At 52.6% G+C, this 23,344-nt stretch overlaps 10 protein-coding genes across 10 annotated transcripts; 6 read left to right on the top strand and 4 right to left on the bottom strand.

Annotated features, from left to right (window-relative positions):
- Positions 1–2,097: 2,097 nt before the first annotated feature.
- On the top strand, positions 2,098–2,815 carry PV08_09627 (uncharacterized protein; the record flags this gene model as incomplete). The annotated part of the gene is made up of 2 exons (XM_016383943.1): positions 2,098–2,137; positions 2,193–2,815. The coding sequence occupies 2 exons, from the start codon at positions 2,098–2,100 to the stop codon at positions 2,813–2,815; spliced, it is 663 nt and encodes a 220-aa protein (XP_016232566.1).
- A 1,488-nt stretch (positions 2,816–4,303) lies between these two features.
- On the top strand, positions 4,304–5,170 carry PV08_09628 (uncharacterized protein; the record flags this gene model as incomplete). The annotated part of the gene is made up of 1 exon (XM_016383944.1): positions 4,304–5,170. The coding sequence occupies one exon, from the start codon at positions 4,304–4,306 to the stop codon at positions 5,168–5,170; it is 867 nt and encodes a 288-aa protein (XP_016232567.1).
- A 984-nt stretch (positions 5,171–6,154) lies between these two features.
- On the bottom strand, positions 6,155–8,374 carry PV08_09629 (uncharacterized protein; the record flags this gene model as incomplete). Its single annotated transcript, XM_016383945.1, has 3 exons — positions 6,155–6,636; positions 6,715–7,315; positions 7,364–8,374. The coding sequence occupies 3 exons, from the start codon at positions 8,372–8,374 to the stop codon at positions 6,155–6,157; spliced, it is 2,094 nt and encodes a 697-aa protein (XP_016232568.1).
- Positions 8,375–8,854: 480 nt separating this feature from the next.
- PV08_09630 (uncharacterized protein) lies at positions 8,855–10,117 on the top strand (the record flags this gene model as incomplete). The annotated part of the gene is made up of 1 exon (XM_016383946.1): positions 8,855–10,117. One exon carries the CDS (start codon positions 8,855–8,857, stop codon positions 10,115–10,117), a length of 1,263 nt encoding a protein of 420 aa, XP_016232569.1.
- Positions 10,118–10,481: 364 nt separating this feature from the next.
- Positions 10,482–12,326, bottom strand: PV08_09631 (uncharacterized protein; the record flags this gene model as incomplete). Its single annotated transcript, XM_016383947.1, has 1 exon — positions 10,482–12,326. One exon carries the CDS (start codon positions 12,324–12,326, stop codon positions 10,482–10,484), a length of 1,845 nt encoding a protein of 614 aa, XP_016232570.1.
- Positions 12,327–12,693: 367 nt separating this feature from the next.
- On the bottom strand, positions 12,694–15,805 carry PV08_09632 (calcium-translocating P-type ATPase, SERCA-type; the record flags this gene model as incomplete). Its single annotated transcript, XM_016383948.1, has 2 exons — positions 12,694–15,635; positions 15,688–15,805. The coding sequence occupies 2 exons, from the start codon at positions 15,803–15,805 to the stop codon at positions 12,694–12,696; spliced, it is 3,060 nt and encodes a 1,019-aa protein (XP_016232571.1).
- Positions 15,806–16,219: 414 nt separating this feature from the next.
- On the bottom strand, positions 16,220–17,537 carry PV08_09633 (uncharacterized protein; the record flags this gene model as incomplete). Its single annotated transcript, XM_016383949.1, has 3 exons — positions 16,220–16,595; positions 16,640–16,767; positions 17,028–17,537. The coding sequence occupies 3 exons, from the start codon at positions 17,535–17,537 to the stop codon at positions 16,220–16,222; spliced, it is 1,014 nt and encodes a 337-aa protein (XP_016232572.1).
- An 888-nt stretch (positions 17,538–18,425) lies between these two features.
- On the top strand, positions 18,426–19,514 carry PV08_09634 (uncharacterized protein; the record flags this gene model as incomplete). Its single annotated transcript, XM_016383950.1, has 3 exons — positions 18,426–18,550; positions 18,681–19,252; positions 19,306–19,514. The coding sequence occupies 3 exons, from the start codon at positions 18,426–18,428 to the stop codon at positions 19,512–19,514; spliced, it is 906 nt and encodes a 301-aa protein (XP_016232573.1).
- Positions 19,515–20,610: 1,096 nt separating this feature from the next.
- On the top strand, positions 20,611–21,755 carry PV08_09635 (14-3-3 family protein epsilon; the record flags this gene model as incomplete). Its single annotated transcript, XM_016383951.1, has 6 exons — positions 20,611–20,622; positions 20,735–20,742; positions 20,796–20,874; positions 20,928–21,202; positions 21,254–21,341; positions 21,396–21,755. 6 exons carry the CDS (start codon positions 20,611–20,613, stop codon positions 21,753–21,755), a joined length of 822 nt encoding a protein of 273 aa, XP_016232574.1.
- A 972-nt stretch (positions 21,756–22,727) lies between these two features.
- On the top strand, positions 22,728–23,063 carry PV08_09636 (uncharacterized protein; the record flags this gene model as incomplete). Its single annotated transcript, XM_016383952.1, has 1 exon — positions 22,728–23,063. The coding sequence occupies one exon, from the start codon at positions 22,728–22,730 to the stop codon at positions 23,061–23,063; it is 336 nt and encodes a 111-aa protein (XP_016232575.1).
- Positions 23,064–23,344: the final 281 nt, after the last annotated feature.

A 23,344-nucleotide genomic window follows, 5' to 3' on the forward strand; every position in this document is an offset into this window, starting at 1 on the left:
ATGATACACGCCCTAGCCGCTATATGCCCTTTGATTTTCTGATTCGTTGCAGCTTTACGGCGCAGGACCAGATTGGGTGGCCAGGTGTGGCATTCCCGATATGCTCGCCTTGAGCGCGCGGCACTGATCTTTCGCATATCTTGCATCACGTCCTGGCCTGCATCGGGCGCTACAGCTTCTCGACCGCCTCAGTGGACGAAATGATCTATCGCTTGCCTTCTCTGCGTCGACCACGTTGCCAGAGCGCGCGCCGTCACGGTGGGCACCAATAATCTGGATCTGAGCAGATTGCTTTCCAACAGGAATGGTATGTCTCAGAAGGCAACGTCTCAAGGCCCAATCATATGTGATGCTTCAGCAGCAGGATATCAATTTCCCACACAGGTCGACACAGTTGTGTGAGGACTATGCAACACCGACTGCTAAACAGGATTTATGTCCAGTCAGTCAAGGAGGTATGTCATCGATCCTAACGGAGTGCGATGCCGCACAAGCATTGGCCGCAGTACTGTGGCAATCGCTAAGGGACCGGCCTCCCCATGAACCATGGTTCGTCTGCGCATGGAATGTTCGGGTGGACGGCTCTTCGGTATCCAATCGGATAGAGGTCTCGGCGACTCTGGGCAGGCATTTGTCTCTACACAAGCGCTGTCTGTACATGGGCGATGACTTGCATCAACACGAAGAGTCGGTGGATCCGGGGGATAGCGCCTCGGGCGGGAACAGTAATCTTGTTTCGTCAGGATGCCAGACAATACCGCCATGAAGGGCATAGTAGCGCCACAAACATCCACGATCTTGAGAAGTCTCAGAGCTGCTTGATGATGAGCGCCTTCATGTTGTGACGTGTGACCTTGCAAGCTGTTTCAAACAAGACACGGCCAACAAAAGCCGGGGAGCGTGGCCTACTTCCTTTCCATTGCTCTGCAATTAACTTTTGTTACCAATCGGAGGGCCGTGCCATAGCGCCAGGATGATGGGATTCAGGGAGACCAAATCCTTCCCTTCCTTCACAATTCCCGCGCATCATTGGATGGGAACGGGACTTTGTGATGACCAGGACCTGGTACGAGGCCAATCGACAGTTCTCAAGTCCTCGTCTCGCATGTTTATAATCCTTCGAGTGCTGGTCGTCTAAATGCTGGGAGTGGTGCTGATTCGAGTTGTCCAGAACGCCAATAAATCAGAGAAGGATTCCGGTAAGTTGACCATCCTGCACAAAATCTGGCGACGTGATTGTCTCGTGGTCCGTTAATGGTTTGATGGTGCGGTAGGACCTGGTAGACGGATCAACCCAGCGCAACCACAGCTTGTTCACGGCAAGAAGATGTTGAGCAACGATTCCCGGGCGCTTGACGTCCTAGAGGTGTTCTTGTCAAGCTGTTACCGCCCTGCACCTATTGCTGATGGATCCTGAGATGCTTGACTGCTTCTTACCTACGTTGCTCACCTTTCGAGACTGGTGGATATCATCTTATGGTCTAGGCGAGTGCTCGGTGACACTGATGCAGCCACTCAAAGCCTCAGCGTCTCGTGCCAAGTACAGGTACGAACTGGCCTGGAGGGAGAGAACTGGCATGCGTCGTCGCGACTGTAGACATGAAATGCTGTAATCACTTGAGGTACCGAGTCCTTGGATGAACCGGGCTCCCACAAAGTCTGAGCAAATGGGCTGTGGCCGGGTAAATCCGTCTAGTGAGTCTAAGCTCTGAGCCCCTTATCTTATCGCCCCCGCCACCACCAAAGCGCAGATGCAACACCACTATCCGCAGCTTAACACGCCAGCCTTTTCTGAGCTCCTGAGTGGTTTACGAATACCACGGAGGTTTTTGTACAATCTCAACACCTTGTCTTGGCTGGATTATTCTGTCTTGACTTTTCCATCCAGGCGATCTCTCTATATATTCCCCTTCCTCTTGTGTATAGGTTGGGGCACTGTCTTGAGTGAGATTCTCCAGAAGCCTTTTGGCGTGTGTCGCATTGGATACCTACATTTCGGCCGCAGCTTGACATACAACCAGACAAAAGCTCTTTTGCAGTTTCATCCTCTACTTTTCCGCAGACACATCGAGACCATCGCCTGTACTTTGCGCGAAAATGCCTTCCAATCCGTTTGCGACATTTCTCATCATCTGCCGTGAGTATCACATCTAGACACAATGAGGAAAAGAAACTGACAAAGTCGCCCACAGCTGTCTCTTTCTTCCTGGGCATTCTCTTCTCTCTCTTCCCCTACGACTATCCTCTCCTCTGGTCCTCACTGCCTACCCCGGACTCGCACTTTGATGCCATCGAATCACACCTAAAACTCTTGCACAATGCGCCGAACCTCATCCAGCGCATCCTGCACATCATGTTGTCTGCAGGTCTCTTGGGGTTGATCATCAAGCTATACAAGCCTAGCGAGTCCAATATGCTTTTTGACGGAGGCAGCCTGGTGCTCTACATGGTTGCCGTCATTGTCTACATCGCCAATATTGTCAAAGGTCTCCGCATCGTCACCGACGGCTCATATGGGGTGGTGCCGGACGCTGTGGACACGCCCGGTTACGACGCGGATGCGGTCGACAGCGTTGTGGGACGTGAGGACAATCTCAAAGTCCTGGCTGCGAGCAACACCATCTTGGCGTTGGTGCTCGTTGGTGTTTTGGTCCTACAAGTTGGCCAGTGGTACGCGGAGCGTGTTGACGAACGCGCGCTGAAGGATTTCCATGAGAAGGAGAAACTCGAGCAAGAGAAGAAGGAAGCCGAGTCCCCACCGAGTGCAGCTGTGAAGCGACAGGGGAGTTCCAGAGAAGGCAAGAAGACGAAATAATGGAAAGGGTGGACAAGGGAGTGATTGGGAACGATGTCGCTATGATGGGACCTATTGATGTAACTTTCTAAGCGACACTCGAGGGATCGTGCTTGTAGGCGGCTGCAATTTGCGTCAAAGGCGTACCCTGTATTCATATTCAGGATTACCTCGAACGACTCGGGAAGCATTCTGAATGCCCTGCGATACTTGTGGCAAGCATTTACAACTCATGTTCAAGTACCCTACCCGGGGCCTCTACGTCTTCCTTTCAACGACCAGGCCAAGAAGAGTCTTCTCTTCTACAATTTGTTGCCGGGAATTCCGTCTTCGGCCCGTTCGTGTCCGGCACAGTGGCGAGGCCGGGGCCGCCGCTGCTTTTGACGTCTATAAGAACCCTGGTCCACTTCCGGGTTTCTCTATCCATCTGCCTGCCTTCCTCCTCACCTCCGTCGCCCTAATACATTAGTCGTGCGCCATAGAGAGGCGTGGTAGCGTTCGCAGTCTGGGCCGTCGAGTGGCGGGCCCTGACGCGGAGGGTTCTGTGGTACAGTAGGTGGCCAGGGAGCGTTGGGCGCCATGCCCGTGTTGGCCTCTACCACACGGCGAGGGAATTGATCATCAACCAGGCATGACGTTGAGAAGGAACCAGAAAAGCGATGTAGCTAGTCATGTAGCGAAATGACGCAGATGATCGATATGGGTGATTCGTGGACCAATGATTGACTGCCAGGCGCAGATGATTCACGAAATCGTTCCTGCATGATGGGACACACTCTCAAACTAATGCGCACTCATCTTTGCGGTGGATGAATGTCCAATGGCGTTATTTGTCCCAGCCGAAGTGGTTACAGAGTGTGTTGTCAAATGGATGGATTCAGACTTCTCCGCCATGTGCAAGGAAACGACCAACTTCCGCAGCCTACATATTCTACTATAAGAAGTCGAAACCACACCTTGGCTAAGTGTACTCGCTTATCACGCGTGTGCCTTACGAGAATAAGCCTTGAATGGCGTTGTGCCCATTACGATTCTCTGTAGCGGGAAATAAATCCAGTGTAGTTTTATGGCCCAGCAGTCCCGCACTCATCTCCTGTAGATCGCCATATGGCCTTGTTGCCTGCCGAAGCATCGAGATACAGACATACCTCTCGTCGCTGGTGCCGGTCCAGGCAAGGGAAGCCATGATATGTCCTCATACATTCCTTACACTGTACGCAATATGCTACACTGTAACTTGAGGCCTGTGTCCAACATGTGATGTCTCCCGAGCGGCTTAGCTCAGCTCAGCCTCGTGAACCGTGATTGGCTGAAAATTATCTCACCCCTCAACTTTTCCCGTCCGCCTGTTTTCCCCGGACGTTCAACTGCGTCCTGTGGGCGCGCATTGATGAACCTGGATTGTCCTCTATATCTGCCTTTCATTTTCCTCACCGGTTACAGTTACTTGGACGCTGTAGTGTTGCCTGGCCTTTTTCTGCGCCACTGCAGTATCTTGCGATCGCAGCGATGTCGTCTCTAACGGGCTCGAAGCCGGCGGCAGTGCCGCGCTTTCTCCTGCCGCGACTCACCTGGACGTCGACCACGTCTTCCGTCCAGCCAGCGCCACGAACAGTGCGGTGCAGAGCCTCTTCTTCATTCCCACAGAGCTTGAAGCAGCCGACTCACTCTTCGGTCAGACATGCACCGGCATCTCGCTCAATACACACTGCCGCCGCCACTACCGCCTCGAAGCCCGCTGCGCTTTCGAAATCTTCGTTGCGCTCTCGCTCTCGCACCTGGACCCCACCCCTTCCCACCGACTCTGCCCCCATCCGGCACAACGGCGTGTACGTCGCGACCTTCCGGCCGGCACGGCGGGCGTTCTCGGCGACGGCAGCGTGCCACAAGGAGCACCACTTCGACACGCTCAAGTTCGTCCAACGGCTCAAGGACGAAGGGTTCAGCGAGGAGCAGGCGGTGGCCATGATGCGCGTGCTGAACGACGTCATCGAAGAGTCGATCCAGAACCTCACGCGGACCATGGTGCTCAAGGAAGACGCCGAGCGGAGCACCTACACGCAAAAGGTCGACTTTGCGAAGCTGCGCAGCGAGCTGTCCAACGCCGACAGCACCGAGGCCCAGTTGACCCGCTCCAGCCACGAGCGGCTCTCGAGCGACCTGGCCAAGCTGAGCGCCCGGCTGAGGGACGAGATCGGGCGCACCCAGGCCAGCGTCCGGCTGGACCTGAACCTCGAAAAGGGCCGGATACGAGAAGAGGCCAACGGCCAGGAGATGAGGATAAAGGAGACCGAAGCCCGCATTGAGCAAGAAGTCGCAGGTCTCCGAGAACGTGTAGAGGCCGTCAAGTTCTCGACGCTACAGTGGTTGATGTGAGTGGTCACCCTTTCCCTTTCCCTCCACCTACTCACCCTTCACCCGGGTCCATCGAGGCCACGAGACCAACCCCGGCCGGGGGAAGGGAGACGTTTTGTCTAACGAGAACATTTTTTCGCTAACCCGTCATGATAGGGGTGTGTGTACCGGTACCGCGGCGCTGATTCTGGGTGCTTGGCGTCTGTTGATGTAAAATACGGGGCAAAAGCCAGGACATTCATCCGTTCATCTGTTATACCGATACTCTGTACCAAGGCACCATGTGGTGTGCACCCGTACGCCTACACGTACACGCCTACGCACACGCGCGCGCACAACTCTAACGCCAGCAGAAGACGCTGGGCAGTTCTTTCCCCTCTATGCTTGGAAGAGATGCCGCCATACGATTGAGTCATCTGCCTGTATTGTCTTTCCCAATCCATCCTCTCTGACGGCAGGGTAATGTTGATGGTTTCAGAACTCATGACTATACCTGTCGTGCCTACCTAGGTAAAGCCTACCTAGGTAAACAGGAGCTAGCTATATGAATACCAACAATGGCCCGCAGAAGCCAACATCACCTATCAACCTTCCTTTCGTCACGTTTTAGCATACAGTAGATACAAGCAAGTTCCCTATCGTAAGACAACACCCGGTATTCAACACAGCGGATGTGAAGTTTGTTGGCCAAAAGATTTGTTGAATGCAACGCCGGCGCTATGACTAGTAGTTTCTACTTTCCGTGCGCGCCCCAACTCTACACATCCCGTACAGCTGCCACGTTATTCATGAGCTCGAACACAAATTTCCGGCACTTCATCTTGATCGCATCGTGCAGACCCGTCGCACTTCCAGGCTCCTTGCCGTCAACTTGATTGTTGTGGTCCTGTCATGGCGTTCGTTGCCATCTCGTCAACTAGTAGCATTAGAGAGGCGGAAGGGGTCAGACCGATACGGAGCATTCCCGGAGATCGCTCATCGATGCCAATGGTCGGATTGGAACATCTATAGCTGTACGCCCCAGAACCCCTTTCCGCCGCAGACACCGAGAGTTCCCATAGTCGGTGCCCAGCTCAAATTGGCCACCTCGTACCGTGACTCCCACACTGCCGAGGGTCCACGCTCTTGAGCCGTACCGCCACCTCCAGAAGCCCCTGTTGGGACGCCCGTGGGAAGATTGCCCGCTGAACCCAAAAGATCCCATAGCAATACGCAGCAATCGTCGCCGCCCGAAGCAAGTAAGCCCCGCTGCGTATTGCTCCATTCCACGCAGTTTACAGGAGCACTATGCCCTTTCAGCTCAAGTAAAGCCTGGCCAGGTTGCCGCACGTCCAGTACGCGAATGACGTTCGAATCTTGAGAAAAGGTAGCAAGGAGATGAGTATCATGAGGTGAAGCGGCAATACGCAGAAGCGGAGGTGGGAAGGAGAGCGTTTGAGACCCAGGGCCCCGTGTCGGAGACGTTGAAAGGGGGTCAGACAGTTGTGCTGGGAAGAAGAGTTAGTTGTGAACCAATTTCTCCTTGCTGCACCCCGTAGAATCGAGTGCATTGATGGTCAACTTACAGTTCTTTTCTTGTTGCTTTTCACTCGGCTCGTAGATGATTGTACTATGTTCAAGGCTTCGTAAGTCAAACATACGGACGCTTCCATCGGCGCCGCACGACACAAACACATCAACGCTATTAGCACAGAAGCGAACATCATAGACCTCCTTGTCGTGGGCAATGAGTTGTGTTTTGGCCGTCAGGGTAGGAATATCCCAAATTGTGCAAGTCGTGTCAATTGATGAGGTGATAATCAATGATGGCTGAACCACATTCCAGTCCAGAGAGGTGATTGGAGCAGTATGTTCAGGGGATTTGGAGTTCGACAAAAGGGCTAGAGGCGACAGCTTTTGTGGTGGAGGTGTTTTCCCATTTGGCGGACGGTTAATTGAATTGGATTGGTATCCATGCTGGTCGTTTGGTAAAGACCACAATCTCAGGTGGTCGCCGGATGTCGCGAGCAAATCAGTCGTCTGCTTGTTCGAAGAAGGTGGCTCCCATAGTATTCGAGTTACCGGATATGCATGTGTGGCCTCCGCAGTTTTGATAAACTCCAGCCCTCTCTCACCGTGGGGGTTTTCTGGGTCGACCTGTGTTCGTTGGGTCTCTAGAATTTGTATCTGAATAAGTCAGCTTCACGCTCGATCCAGCGGAAATCTACACCCTACATAATTGTGGTTATCTTCCAAATAACTTCCTATGGCCACCTTCCCTGACGAAGCTCCGCCTGACCGCGGAGGCCACTTGCACCAGTCCACTGCATATATCGGCCAAGGTGCAATATAGTTGCTGTTCTGCGGGTATTCTCGACTGTCGTCTTCCTGCGCGATATTCGGGCTGAACGGGATGTCGGTGGCATTCGTATCGGAGCGAGGCCTGATGTCCGCCAGGCCAAGAGGAGAATAAGACGGCGGCCCCTGGGGGGTACTCGAGAGATGTGCAGGCGTTGCGGACGGGTACTTCGATTGCTCAGGAGTGTTTGAGAACGGTTTGTATCTGGGTTGATCCATCACACCAGGACTCGATCTCGAGTAGCTGTGGGTGTGATTGAGGGTCATGGGCCTAGCAGACAAAGGCGACTGCTGCATCTGAGTCGATATTTGGGGCAGGGTAGGGAGTGTCGGTGCCATATTGCTAGTGTTCAGCGCTGTAGGTCTGTTCTGTAGACCGGGCTGGAGAGTGCCTGGGATCGTGTTCCCCACGACATTGTTTGGATGGCCGGGCGTAGAAGGCTCAATATTGATAGAGAGCGGTTCCCCTCCATAAGCTGGCGGCGCACCATAGTGGTGGATGTCACCCATCGCGGAGCCGGGTTGATTGTTCATATGTTCTGCTTCTCCTTGTCGCCCGACAGTCAGGGACCGTCGCAAGCCTTGTGAATAGTGACCTGATTGCGCGTCTGACGAGGGCGGTGCGGCGGCGTGTGTGCCAGGGTATGCATTCGGTGCCGGACGATAGGGAATCACGGTGCCATCGCCGTTGGTGTTTGGCTGCGGCTGGTAGGACTTGCTTTCGGAGGCCGTGGAGGGCGAGTCGTCGTTCCAGTGAGTGTGCGGCGCGCCAACGGAGCTCAGAGTTTGGCCAGTCTGGTAGATGGCACTGGCAGCGCTGTAGTAGTTGTTGTAGGTGGGAGACGAGTCGGAGAGGGTGTGTTGATGGCGAGGAATGTGGAATGGCATAATCACAAAGTTGTCGTCGTGACTATCAGCCTGACAGCCGTTACAGCAGCAGGTGTGGGATGTCGAATCGCTGCGAGTTTGTGGTTGCTGAGAAAGTCTTGTACGAACCACAACATCGAGTGCACCTCGCACCTCGTCTATTCAACCAACCACCACAGGCACCACCAGACGTCAGGCTCGAACTTGGTTTCTTGGACTACTGGGTAGGAAGATATTCATTGCATTGACCATCTAACACGAAATCCTCACAACCACCATAATAGACGCTCGAGCTGTGTCGTCCAGAGCACGCCCTCTCACTGCCTCGGTAGACCAGTGGCAAGCATCAGCGTCCAACATCACAGGGAGCCTGCTACGTAAGCTACTCACTGGCGACACTCCTCACGGCTGGACACATTCAACATAGAAGGATACAATCTATGGTGATATAAACTTGTCTATCCTCACTCTTCCTTGACCGGGTCTTCGCAGTCATTCAGCATGGCACCAACACCTCAATCACCGTTGGACCTCCTTCTTTTGCCGACACTCCAGCTGCCGTCCAGCCCGGCATCCCTGAGATCAGCATACAAGTTGACTCTTGAGACTCTTCTCCCGAAGCTCGCTCAAACAAGCGCCTCGCCAATTCCCAGGCTGGATGTCGCTCTGGTGCTCCCATCCTCCTATCCAGTCAGCCCTAACATATCCCGCTCCGCCAGCTATCCCCTGCTCCAGACGCTCTTTTCACACACCTACAGTCTCATCTGCTCGGTTGCCGCCCAGTCGAATGTCGAACTAGACTTCCCTGGAGGCTTAGATGTACGGATATTCATCCTGGAGCCGCGATTGAGCAGTCTTTCCCCGTCTGTGCAAGGCAAACAATATCTCTCCGGCCCAATCATTGACTTCAGCACGTTTGCCTCATCGACTCCCTCTCGCCAGTACACGACACTCTACACCGTCGAAGGCGAGACGGGGGAATCCCACCTCAGAGCCCTCGTAACAGCCTGGCAGTCACGGCAAGGCGGCATCGCCCCTCCGGTTCAGCGCTTACCCTGCGGCCCGTCTGTCAACAACCCAAGCGTCTCAGTGTCATCCTACACAGATGATGGCCCTGTGACAATCCACAAATCTGTCGCAGACGGAGGCACCTTCGACCACTTACACATCGGACACAAACTTCTCCTTACAGGCACTGTGCTTGTGGCTGAGCCGTCTGACCCATCCGCTCCCGTCAAAACGCCGCGTCTCATCACGGTAGGCATTACGGGCGACGAGCTCCTCGTGAATAAGAAGTACGGAGCAGTCGTGGAATCATGGGCGACCCGCCAGCAGCGTGCAGCAGAGTTTATTGAATCCATCTTAGTTTTCCACGCGGACATCGCGTCGATCAAAAAGACAGAACATATCGACCAGCCCGGACCAAATGGAAAAGTCGTCCGTGTCACCTACGGCGGGGACATCACCATCAACTACACACAAATCTCCGACCCATTTGGGCCAACAATTACAGATGAAAATATCACGGCACTGGTCATCTCCGGCGAGACGCGTGCCGGTGGAAAGGCCGTCAACGATAAAAGACTCGAGAAGGGATGGAAGGCCCTCGAAGTGTTTGAAGTCGACGTGCTGGACGCAGGGGTTGGTCTCGACGACACTGAAGGGCAGCAACAGCGACAGGATAAGCAGAACTTCGAGAGTAAGATCAGTAGCACGGAAATAAGAAGGAGGCTGTATGAAAAAGGGGTGAGTTCGACGTCGTGAACTTTGATCGATGCTTGGTTATGCCCTGCCTATATTACCTGCCTATATACAAATAAAACATGCGTTTCGACCATTCGCTGTTCAGCCTCAAGACAAACACATGTTATCGAACAGGACTGTTTGTACCACATCATCCAGGACGAACCATACTGGTACGCTGAAGTCGCTGTAACCTACCTCGATACGAAAGTCGGGTCAACCCAGTAAAGGACCTACCAAGGCGCAGAAAACCATCCTGCCAGGCTCATCCATGATATTCAATGTTTATCGCTAATTCGAACGCTGAGTACAGGACGGCACTAATCACTAGTAATACAACTGCTACGGCCCAGACATGTCGCTTCGGTTCTGAAGCTTTTTGTTTTCAGGAGTGCGAGAGCAGAAACTCCGGGCCTGGCTCGTCATCTTCGCTTTCAGACGTATGGCCTCGCAAAAGCACCTTTGCATCGGCCTGCAATCTAGACTCTGAAGAAGCTTTGCCACTGTCACCGCCATTGTCAGCTGCATCGCCTCCTCCTCCTCCAGGCACGACATCGTCCCCAGACACGGCACCTTCATTGTCAGTATGCAGAACCTGGTGCCCTCCGTCTGCTCCCTCTTTCTTGCTGTCCAAGCCGTTTCCGAAGTGACGCAGCGTGGCTTCAAGGCTGTGGTTGCTCTCCTCGCTTGGACTTTGCGTCCTGTCTCGCGCCTCGAGATCCGAGGCGTTTGCACGGCCGTTCGGGTGCGCATCCACGTCACCACCCAACAGATCACGACGCGGCTCGTCCTGGTGTTCTCCATCCTCCTCTTCGAATCCCTTCGGGGGACCCGTCATCCCGCGGTCCAGATCGCCGTTACGAGTCGAGCTCACGTAGGGGTCTAGAGCATCTCGCGCCTCTCGGAACGCCGCGACCTCCGCGCCGATGGCACATATCAACAGTTTCCAGCCCTGAATCTCAGCCTTGGCCAACGCATCCTGTAGAAAGTCGAGTAGATTATACATGTTTTCCACAATTGGGCTAATTCCGGTATCGTCATCGACTGGCACAGTCGTCGATCCGCCGTCACCTTCCACAGCATCCAACGCAGCCCGAGACCGCGTCAGACCTTTCGTCCTGTCTCTGACATCCTTTTCGAACTCTCTAATGCGATGTGAAACTTCATGCCACAATTTCCCACCCTCGTCCAGCGCTTGCCTTTCCCTCGCAACGTCGGCTTTTCTCGCGCTCAACAAATCCAAATCGTTCGTCCATTGGTCCTGCGCCATCTGCAGAGTCCGCCGTTCAGGCTTGAAAGCGTACATGCCCTGCACGCCGCCCGCTCCGATGCCCTGCGCCACGGGAGGCAGGCGGAGAAAGTGCCTGATGCTGTTCTCGTTCAATTTCAAAGCTTCCGTGTACGAACTCAGCTCCGAGTCCTGAGAGCTCTCGTGCTCGCGGACTTGGTCCAGAAGATGCCTGTGCCGATTTCTGAGCTCGAGCAACCTTGTCTCCAACTCCGTAATCTCCTGCTCGACCTGGTGTGCTTCTCTGCGCAGGTCGACCGCCACGGCTTGGTTCTGGATTTTCCGAACCTGGGCATCGAGTAGCTGTCTCCGACTCTCCAGGTCCGAGGCCTCTCTGAGAGCGTCGTTCCTCGCCAGCACTTCGCCGTCTATGATCTTTAATTCGTGGTCCTTCAGCGCCGTAAACTCGGCCAGCGACCGCGAGAGCCCACGCCGAGCGTCCCTCAGCGTCAGTCGCTTCTTTTTGGGCTGCCTGATGGGCATCGTTCTCGGTCTCGACGTATGGGGCCCAGAGGACGTGACAACGGATGGCGTCGGCGTAGGACTGCCCACCGACGACGACTCGTGCCCTGATCCTGCACCGAACCCGGCCGCAAGCCCGTCGGACTGCACATCGAGCAGGTCTTGGAGCGTCCGCTCAAGGTTTCGAGCTGCTCTTTCCACCGGGAGAAACGGGTCGTTGTGTCGTACGAGGGACGCTGAACTCAACGCCTGCGAAGGGACATGGTAGTGGGAGGCCGACGCCGACGCCGACGCCGACGCCGACGAAGAGCCTCTGCGGCTGCGGCTGCGGCTGCGAGAGGAGGGCGCAACGGAGTCTTGCAGCACGATCGGGCGCGGCGACCGTGACGAGCCAGGTCGTTCCAGGTCATCATCGGCGAAGTGCTGGTGGCTCTTGGTGGAGGGGTGTGGGAATATGCGCTCTATGAAGGACTTCTGCATTGTGCCAGGTTGGCTGAATTGAAAGGGGACAGAGAGGAGGTTGTACGGTAACAATACAACAACATCGGCGTCCAGGCTGCAATGTATGGTCCAGCCAATTTATTACCGCCTGTCCACGCGATCCATTCGGTTTTGTCATGTGTACATTGTCCGAAGGGAGGCTGCGGCATGTGTTCTTTACCATAAGCATCTTCCGGAGATTATCCATACAGCCTTGTCGACAGCCTTGTTGCATTTGAGAGAAGTATTTCGCTGGGAAGACGGGTATGTCGTTCTTTCAACTTTTTCATTTTATCATACAGATTCTACGTCTGAACGGTTCTATCTATCCATAAGTATCGATGCATTAGGCTGCCCTGTAGCCTCTTTAATTGGCCTTGACCTTTCCATTGGCCACAGATCCAGGTCCTTCGCTCTTATGCGCCTCAACTGCCGCCTCAGTCTTGCTCAGGAAGAACGCTCTTTCAAATACCTTCAGCGCCTCATCAATGAATATCACTGGCACCGAGATCCACAGGACGGCTGACCACTCAGCTAGATTGAGAGGTTCAATTGAGAACAAAGTCTGCAAGAATGGGGTGTACAGGATAGCAAAGTGAAGTGCCATCGATAGACAGATCGCGTAGATCAGCTTCATGTTCTTCCACAATGGCATAGTGAGCAAAGACTCTGAGCTCGAAAGCGCGTTCATGGCGTTGAACATTTCGATAACCACTAGAATTGACAGTGATATCGTCGACGCCGTGCGGTTAGAAATAGCGTTTGGTGCGAAGATGCCACAATCGACATTCGCGTAGAGTGGATTGGTAGCCGAACATTTGTGAAAGTTGCTCAACTGTGCGAAGGAGATATGGGGGCCGGAAGAATAAAACATAAACCACCACACATAGCCGAACACGGTGGCTGCGCCAACGTACGTGCCAACAACCATGTATCTGAAAAACAGCCAGCCACTGACCAACGGCTCATCACGTTTGCGTGGAGAACGACGCATGACATCGTGGTCGGCGGGGTTGAAAGAGAGTGCAGTAGCTGGCAGACCATCAGTAACGAGATTGACCCAAAGTAGTTGTACCGGAATTAGAGCTTCTGGTAGACCCAGTGCTGCAGTGAGGAAGATTGACACTACTTCGCCGATGTTGCTGGAGATGAGGTACCGGATGAATTGCTGTGTGTTGGAGTAGATCGTACGGCCTTCCTCGATCGCGACCTCGATAGTAGCAAAATTATCGTCAGCAAGAACCATGTCAGCAGCCAACTTGGCGACGTCGGTCCCCGTGCCCATCGCGACCCCAATGTCCGACTTCTTGAGCGCTGGTGCATCGTTCACACCGTCACCTGTCATGGCAACAACCTCACCCGCAGCTTGCAGCAGATCGACTAGTTTAGATTTGTGGGTAGGCTCTACCCGGGAGAAGAGCGATGCTGTCTTTGCTGCAGAAAGTTTCTCGGACTCGCTGAGTGAATCGAACTGTCGGCCTGTATAGCTTTTGCCTCTAAGATCCTCATCGTGCCCAAAGACACCAATCTGCTTACAAATAGTCTCGGCAGTGTTTTGGTTGTCACCGGTGATGACAATGACACGAATGCCGGCCTCCCTGCACTTTTGAATCGAAGCGGCAACCTCAGGACGTGGAGGGTCAAGCATGCCGACCAAACCGATCAGCGTCATGTTCTGTTCAAGCTGGGAGTATTCGCTGGTGGTTTTAGCGTTATGGAGCAGCTTGTTGTTGCCGACGTTGTCGATACTGGCAAGGGCGAGGACGCGGAGACCTTTTCGGCCGTAGTCGACCACTTCTTCAGATATGAGTGAGACATGCTTCTTAGTTATTGGAACTTTGCGACCATTCGAGCCAAGGAGGACATGCGAACATCGCTCGAGAATGGACTCGGGGGCACCCTTGACAAGCAATTTTTGCTGTTCGCCGCTGCCGACCAAGACAGACATGCTCTTACGGTCACGGGAGAACTCGTAGACGGCCTGCATAGGAAGCTTGGACTCGTAGTGTTTGCTGACAAAGTGGACTCTCTCGGCGGCAGACAGTGCGTTCATGGTGCCGTTTGTGGCCGTATCGTCAGTGCCGATCTTCTCGACCAACACACGAAGAGCGCCCTCCGTCGGCTCGCCGATATTCTGGTAGGTGTTGTTCTTCTCATCATACGACAAATAAGACTCGTTGCATAAAGCTAGAACTTCCGACATCTGTTTCAGTGTGCTGGAGGTAACTGCTGGGTTTAGCAGTTTCTTGCCGTTCTGAACGAGGTCGCCTATCGGAGCAAAAGTCGTACCTTTGACTTCAATCTCATCGAGGTCGTTACCACTTTCATTCAGATAAACAACTTTCTCGACGCTCATCTGGTTTGTCGTAAGGGTGCCTGTTTTATCAGAACAGATAACACTGCAGCTTCCCAAAGTTTCGACCGATGGTAGACTTCGGACAATGGCGTTCTTAGCAGCCATTTTTCTCGTTCCCAAAGCAAGACAGGTGGTGATGACAACGGCTAGACCTTCTGGAATCGCGGCAACACCCAAAGACACGGCAATCTTTAGGTAGTAGATTGCTCCCTTTGCCCAGCTGCCGCCATGAGACGGGTCGTTGAAGTGTTGGATGTTGATGAGCCAGACCAGGATGCAGATCACCGTAATAACCTTCGCAAGAGTGTCGCCGAAGTCATTCAATTTCTCCTTGAGAGGCGTCGGCTCGGATATTTGGGAGGTGATGCTTTCATGAATATCGCCAATTGCGGTAGAGCTTCCAGTAAGCACAACGACGGCAGAAGCATGTCCAGTGACAACAGTTGTCCCTGAGAAAAGCATATTGATCTGGTCCTGTTTCACAGCCTTCGCATCTTTAACCGCCCTGCAGTCTTTGCTCACACTCTCACTTTCGCCGGTTAGGATGGCTTGGTCAACCGCAAAACTGTTGCTGTGTATGGACACGAGTCGACAATCGGCCGGGATGCGGTCGCCAATGGCCACGGTGACAATGTCTCCGGGCACCAAATCTTCAGCCTTGACCTTTTGGACTTGACCATCTCGAATGACTTTTGCTTCATTTGCAGAGTATTCCTGGAGAGCCGCGATCGCCTTCTCGGCACTGCTTTCCTGCGTGACGCCTACGACCGCATTCAAAATCAGGATTGTCAAGATCACGGCCGGGTCCACAAACGCGGTCCAGTCGTCCGACTCTTCGAACAGGGCAAGTACGAATGATATCGCGGCAGAACCGAGGAGGATCAAGACCAGCTGATCCTTGAATTGTTCGAGGACGAGTTGCCACAAAGGCGTCGGAGGTTCTTCTGGTAAAGCTGGATACTTTGTTAGGCTGCAATTCTTCATTGGCAAGATAACACGACTTACAATTGCTCCCATACCGTTTTCGCGCCTCTATCACTTGTTGCGAAGAGAGTCCCTTCGCTTCGGTGACATTGAAGTGGCCCAGCACCTCAGAGGTGGCGTGGACGTAGGCTTGTTCCATGGTTGCGAAAAATAAACGTTCGACGTGGTTGACAACGAAATATTTAAAACAGCTTCACATCCATCTGGCCCAAGTTCAGTCAACCTAGAGACACCTGTCTATCGTCCGGAAAATGCGAGATCTAATAAATATACTTGTACATTGAAGAGAGTGACTTGCTAACGTCCCACTTGCTGCAGTCTGGACACGGTGGACTCTATGATCCCCGTAGTTTGTGATCGAAAATTCCAGACGCCGACTGCCGTGACTGGACGCGCAGCCAAGGGAAGTGGCCGGTGCTTTGAAATCCCTTCATAAAGCTGCAGATTTCACCCGGAATGAAAGCCTTTGCTACACCTACTGGAGGCTGGAGGGGCGATGTCTACTCATTTAATCCGCCAGGTCGAATTGACGATATCTGAAGATTCCATCCTCTCACTGTCCAACCAATGAAGCAGCAAGCATGATAAGCCCCCCAAGTCCATCCATACCAGAGCACCACTCCTCCCAGTTTGCGGTGCTGTGAGATAGAGTGCTGATGTATCTAGACTTGTGCACCACGGCCGTTTCATTGATAGAACATGTCATGTCTTGACCACTTCGGATCAGATCCCCTTTTGTAGTCAATCCGAAGGCAATATCAATCCCTGGTTCTCGCTCGCTTTCTGCCTTCCACGCCAACATATCACCTGCTTCCCAGAGCTGTTTCCTTGCCGGTAGTGGTGCGATGAGGAGATCGCCGTCCAACTCACACAGCGCTGCAGGTTCGAAGTATACCAGCATGTTGATGACTTGGTACACCACGCATATTCTGATCCATCAACATGCGTTCAGGGATAAGGACTTTAGACCTACCTTCGTGCGGACTCTTCAAAAACCCAATCTTTCCAGCTTTGTTCCAGATCGTAGGTGTATGGCGCCGACTTGCGGATGCGATTGAGATGCTTAGATGTTGCCTTCAGTGTGCTATTAGGACCAAGGACCTAGACCAGTCAGGGAAGCGAGCGAGAGTCTTACTATGACTGTTGTAACGAGAATGGAGTCGATATTATTTTGATCAGTCTCACCTTCCTCCAGCCTGAACAAAAGGTAAATCAGTAGGGCTTGGAGAGCACCAAGCGCTTGCCATTGATTGTACATCGAATGCTGCAGTCACCATTAGTTTTGGTTGAGCCCTGATGTTGGAGTTCTTTGATATGACCAAGCCTACCTCTTCACAGAATCGTTCACATTCAAGGCTTACATTCTTCCAGAACAATTCACGACTTCCCGGGACCCCTGCGCTCATCATATGGACCAGGCATACGCAATTGTTCAAAGCCTTCATGTCATCACTATCGGCACTAGAAGACACTATGCCTGAATGTATGAAAGGAGGAAGAGAGCCATGGCGCATCATCATCAACGGATACGATTTGAGAATATGTAGAATCAGGCTGGCAGTTCTTTGTGTCGCAGCTTTCCTCCTGGGCCGATGAACAATTGATCGGACAGAGAAGGATGGAGCAGAAGGTATTGATAAGTTGGGTGACATCGGATGTCGCTGTATTTCGCTTGAACCATCGCCCTCTCGTGTCAACTGACGAAAGAGCCACGACGGCGAAGAAGCTGGGTTCGGGTATTGGAAGGTCTTGTCATTCCTCGGCGAAGTCAGAAAGCTGAAATCGATACTTGAATCGTCCCAAGTAAGTGGTTCGATTCCCAGGCTTGCGAATTCCGGGTCTTGGATAGTGAGTCCGCCATCAGGAATCATGTCACTGCCATTGCTTCTACCTTGGTGGCCTTGATCGTGAGGAGACCGCTGTGTCGCCGATGGCGGTGTTGACGTGCGCTGGCGAGTGGAAGGAACAATATGACGCGGATTTTTTGCTCCAGCATCTCTGGAGGTGCTTTCAGGATACAGGCAGACGGTCTCCTTAAGACTGCACCTTGAACACTGCGGTCGTGTGGTGTCGCAGCGCGCCTTGGCTCTTACACATGATTGACAAGATCGAGTGCGAATAGCATCAACATTTTGTCGAGAGCGGCAGTAGTATCGGTGCCTTTTCAGCGTTGCCTCTGAAAGAGCACTGTTTAGCATACAGAGCGTACGAGGAGATGAACGGATTCGACAGGCGTATGACTTACGTTTGTCGAACGGCTTGTTGCATTGCTCGCACCGTAGAACAGCATGAACATCAGATTGATCCATTTCAAATTTGACCGTAACAGGTGAAGTGGTAAGTACTATAGTCGATGCATAAAGGCAAGAAGATACTATTTTGTTGCTCTATCCTCGCATTTGTCAGCGTAAATACATCTCGCTCTCCGACCGCGCGGGACATTTTGTACCGCCAAGGTAAACGTCCAAGGGAGTCTTCGTAACTCAAGGAGTACTGTTTATCACAAGGAACATTTTGTAGGTACAACTTGCGTCACTTGCGCTCTATTGATCAGCATCATTGTCACAAAGTCTGATATGCGAAGCCTTTTGGACGCTGTGCATTTCCAGCAGGAGCAATGTACAATCATCCCATTGCAATAGCCTAACCGGCATTGAGCGTCCATTCACGTATAAGAACTGCCACCCGTAAAACAAATCCATGTACCTTGTAAACCAGAATCAACAACTTCCAGTACATCCAGATTCCTAGATTTCACAATGGCTGCTCCGTTCCCGTCTCCAACCTCAAAGTGGCACACGGACACATATCCATCTTTGTCCCCTACACGCCCAGAGCTTTCAGCCAAGGGAAAAAAGGTGTTGATCACAGGGGGCGGCACCGGGTAAGCGGACTCAACTGGGAATTGCTGTTCTTGTCGGATGTGCCAATTCCATTCCCAATTAATCCCCCTTTTTCCCCCTGCTATTGCGTGTCGACCAGTCTCATCAAGACCTGTACTGACATATTTGTAGTATTGGTGCCGAGACTTCTCGTCACTTTGCAGCAGCAGGGGCGTCAAGGATCGCCATTCTTGGTAGACGTAAAGAACCCCTTCTCGACACAAAGGCCTCTATCGAGAATCAATTCCCTGGCGTTGATGTTTTCGTCGCCTCTACCGATGTCACCAACAAGAGTGAGGTCGATGCTGCCTTCAAGAACTTTGTCGGAGAAGGAAAGCTGGAGATTTTGGTTCACGCTGCGGCAACCATTGGTCCCATTGATGCTCTTGAACTCGTCGAGCCCGAACCATTCTTGGAGGGCATCCAGTCTAACCTTCAGGGGTCGTTATATGTTGCACAGGCCTTTCTTCGCCACGCCTCGAAAGATGCTGTGGCAATTGAGGTAAACTCATCTGCAGCACATATAAACTTCGCCCCAAAGTTTGTTTCGTATAGTGTTGCAAAACTGGCGCAATACCGACTCTGGGATGCAGTGGCCTTTGCGAACCCGGAAATGAGCGTTTTCCACGTTCAGCCGGGTGTTGTGGACACTGACATGAACAAGGCTGCCGGAGGTGTCAAAGCCATTGGGATAGAAGATCAAGGTAACTCAGTGACAATCTGCGCCTTATACATGACAAGGCTGACACTAGTCCAGTGGCTTTACCAGCCAGCTTCCACGTTTGGCTGGCAAGCCCAGAAGCGCGTTTTCTCAAGGGCAAGTTTGTGTGGGCAAATTGGGATGTGGACGAGCTCAAGGCGCAGGCGGAACAGATTGCTGCAAGCACCCAGCTCAATATAGATCTTGTTGGTTGGCCATTTGGCGAGGCCAGTCACAAGTCTCTCACCACCAGATGGGCGTTCTAGATTGCAGGACGAGTTGATGGCTCAATAAATGGTATTCGAAGAGGGGATCATACACTCGAGTACTCACGAGTTGTCTCAGTTCCTCAGACTTCTTGACAAAATAATCTGGTAATACCTCTCGGAAGTACCTACCTACAGTCAAAATTCCGATTGCGGTTTTAGACAACATAATTTTTGAATTTAGATATAAGGAGATCTCGCTTCAAAAAGGCGTTTTAGGTCTGGCGTCTCTCCGTAAGCAAATAGACTTAAACGATTACATTCTCGCGCAGGTCTGGACTAGGTAACTGTGCCGGGAGCCTGAGATCGTTCGTGCTGCTTCAACGCCTTAAATTAGTGACCCGTACGAGTACCAGCCTTGACTCGGCGTCGTTGCGGAGGCTTGTTTGGGCCTGGAAAATCAACGTCACTGGGATACGTGGCTTTTCCCAGACCTGCGTCCCGGTGTCTTTCGGGTGGCACGTGAAGATCAGCCATGTGCCCCAGCGAGTCGTGTTTGCTGCAAACGGGCCTGATGAATGTGGTAGTCAATGGCAACTCTGGTCGCTTGTGTCGCTTGTGTATCTTGTTCCGCGAGGTTGCGGCTCTGATTGGAAGTGTGGGCTGGCCTCACTGAAGCAGGTATTGTAGTTACCTAGGCATGGCTCGCTTGGGCGGCTGTAGCCTTGAGAAGGATCCTGGAACAAGGGAGTCTGAAACTGTCAAGCCACCCACTGGACCAGACAGATCAAACGTAGGGTGATAGGTCAGAGTGACAGCATAGGGCTTGACAAGTCAGAGAAGCAGATTGCACAATGGGCGCGTTGTGTGAGAGTGCGAGAGCGAGACTGAGGCACTTGAATCTGGCTTAGCCTAGTGGCCTGGTGAGCCAGGATTCTGCTTTCAAGCAGCTGTGCTTCCCTCTAAGCCCCATTCACTCGTGCACTCACTCATTCACTCACACTTCCAAACTGCGTCCATTTCCTATTTCCATCACCAGACAAATCAACTCCTCCTTCAGTTTCCATCTCACAAACCCTTCCAACACCAATCCTATCTCAATTCGAGTCTTCGTCCCATCTGCCATCTCTTGCTCAAGAATTCTGTAGTCTGCACAATGGCCACTGATGTGAGTATCTCTCCCTGCTGCCTTCCGGGCTGAGCCCCAACCGCTACCGTCCAACCTCACTCTCAAATCCCTCAATGATAAGGCTCCATGCTGACGGGATTGCGATCAATAGCGTGAAAGGTACATTGGAATCCATCCAACCCGACCTTCGATTCCTTCTAACGATACATCAGTAAAACATTCCTCGCGCGGCTCTGCGAGCAGGCCGAGCGCTACGATGAGATGGTTTCGTACATGAAAGAGGTTGCCAACGTGGGTTGAGACAAGAAAAATTCTATCAACATCTCCGGTCTAACATGGCTTAGATGGGCGGCGAGCTCTCCGTTGACGAACGAAACCTCCTTTCCGTTGCCTACAAGAATGTTGTAGGAACCCGACGTGCTTCCTGGCGCATCATCTCCTCCATCGAACAGAAGGAGGAATCTAAGGGCTCAGAGAAGCACGTTGCTATCATCCGCGAGTACCGTCAGAAGATCGAGAGCGAACTCGAGAAAGTCTGTCAAGATGTCCTCGATGTTCTTGACAAGGCTCTCATTCCCAAGGCCGAATCCGGAGAGTCCAAGGTCTTCTACCACAAGATGTAGGCTCTTACCAGAACGCCAACCGGAATATGTCTAACAGGGGACAATAGGAAGGGCGACTATCACCGATACCTCGCGGAGTTTGCCTCTGGTGAGAAGCGCAAGGTTGCTGCTACTGCTGCCCACGAGGCTTACAAGGTATGGCTGGCACGGTCCGCGCGAGGACGAACACCCATCTGATCTTTTGTCTAGAACGCCACCGACGTCGCACAAACTGAGCTTACTCCAACACATCCCATCCGCCTTGGTCTCGCGCTCAACTTCAGTGTATTCTACTACGAGATCTTGAATTCTCCAGACCGCGCCTGTCATCTCGCCAAACAAGCTTTCGACGATGCCATTGCTGAGCTTGACTCACTGTCTGAGGAGTCGTACCGCGACAGCACCCTCATCATGCAATTGCTCCGAGACAACTTGACATTGTGGACATCATCTGACGGCGGTGAAGGTGAGGCTGGCCCAGCGGGTGAGGCATCAAAGGAAGAGAAGCCTGCTGAAGCTGCCCCACCAGCTGAGGGTGCTGAGAAGGCAGAGGCTGCACCTGCTTCTTAGATTTGACCCTACGAGAGGAACGGTGCATTCCCTCGATATCTGTCGACTCTCGCCTAACGATTCTTGATATTTTCCGGCAGGGTTGTTACTGAATGGCAGGACCTGCACTGCAGGCTTGTGAGCGGGGTTTCTCGGGTTTAGCACTGGATGGCGTGTGAAGTGATTTGTTCCAAGGCCGAATACAGGCAAAGCAAAGCAATCCCTAAAGAGCAGGGTCAAATTTCCCCTTACCACTACCATTCCCCCCTCTACGTCGAAAGAAATCGTTGTTTGTTGTTTTTCGTCCCCTACGATACCACATAGCCTTAGCTCTGGCGGACTGATGAGGGGCTTAGCAAGCGTGGAAGGTCCCCAAATGACACTCGCGTTCCTATCATCTGAAAATCCCTCGTCGGCGTGTTGTCCTATCTGCCTTTTCGCCCGCTGCCAATCAGGCTGGCATTGAGAAAGATCCTGCACGTGACACCACCTTTGGCCGTAGCGGTTTTGGCGCGCCAAACGGGGAAGTCAATGACCTCATCTCCTCAGCCTGTGTGAATTCCACCTCCTTCCTCTGTCATAAAGATGTCAAAGCGAGTGTCAGAGTTCGGAAGATGCCCCCATCCACACCACTCACAAGTATTCGCTGCCATCGTCTACGAGAAGAGGCCTTGAGTAAGCGTCATAACCCGCGTTTCCTTTCAGTCTGGGTAGTCGGCTGTCTTCTGCACTATACAGGAACTGTATGAGGGAGCTCGCGGAGCTCAGTTCCATGAATCTTTCTCGTTAAAATGTTCTAGCTTACTCTTGTTTCTGCACATACGTCTCCCAGATCTTTTCACGCATTCTAGGGCTGTCTGTTATACTAGATCAGTCTCAACCGCTTCGACAAACTACTCATTCAATTGAATCCTATTCCAATTTCCTCACTGTAAGCAGCTCGACCTCTCAGACCAGTCTACCTATCCGAATTTTCCTGGAATCTCACCTGTCATGGGAGTGATGAATCGTCGACTTGCGATCGGTGGTGTGGCGGCGGGCCTGCTTTACTTCGCGTTGCCAGCGAGATGGCCCGAGTTCTTCAAGACACCCGGTGTTCGAAATATTGAGAGAGCGTATCAGAATGGAGGAGCTACATCCACGCACACCAAGGCATACGGAGGTACAATCCAAGGTCGGGCCGATGAGACGATGAGAGACAACGCAGGCACAAGTGTGCCTGAAGGATTCGCCAAAGAAGGCATCGGCCACGACCAACGTCCGGAACCTCTCACGAAATTTGGTGAGAAATGGAACGAATTCCATTATGGCCACCCCAAAGGGAAGTAATGAGAAGTTGAGAATACTGCTGCTCTTAGTGGCAAGTCCTACAACACAGCAATGATTGAGTGTAGTTGTCGGGACTGTAGCAACAGTGCCTGGCCAGAAAGATTGTCCAGAGCAGTCAACTGGGTCGACTTTACATAGCGCTGGGAGGTCTCAGGTGTCGCAATACAGAGGAGTATACATTCGGCATCTCTAAACTTGTCTACACGGACACGTCTTAGTGCACTGCATACGTCGGGACATGTAGATAAGACGGGGTACTAGTTAGCCCACCTCCAAAGGAT

This window comes from Exophiala spinifera (genome assembly GCF_000836115.1).
Source record: "Exophiala spinifera strain CBS 89968 unplaced genomic scaffold supercont1.7, whole genome shotgun sequence".
NCBI classification, from domain to species: Eukaryota; Fungi; Ascomycota; class Eurotiomycetes; order Chaetothyriales; family Herpotrichiellaceae; genus Exophiala; species Exophiala spinifera.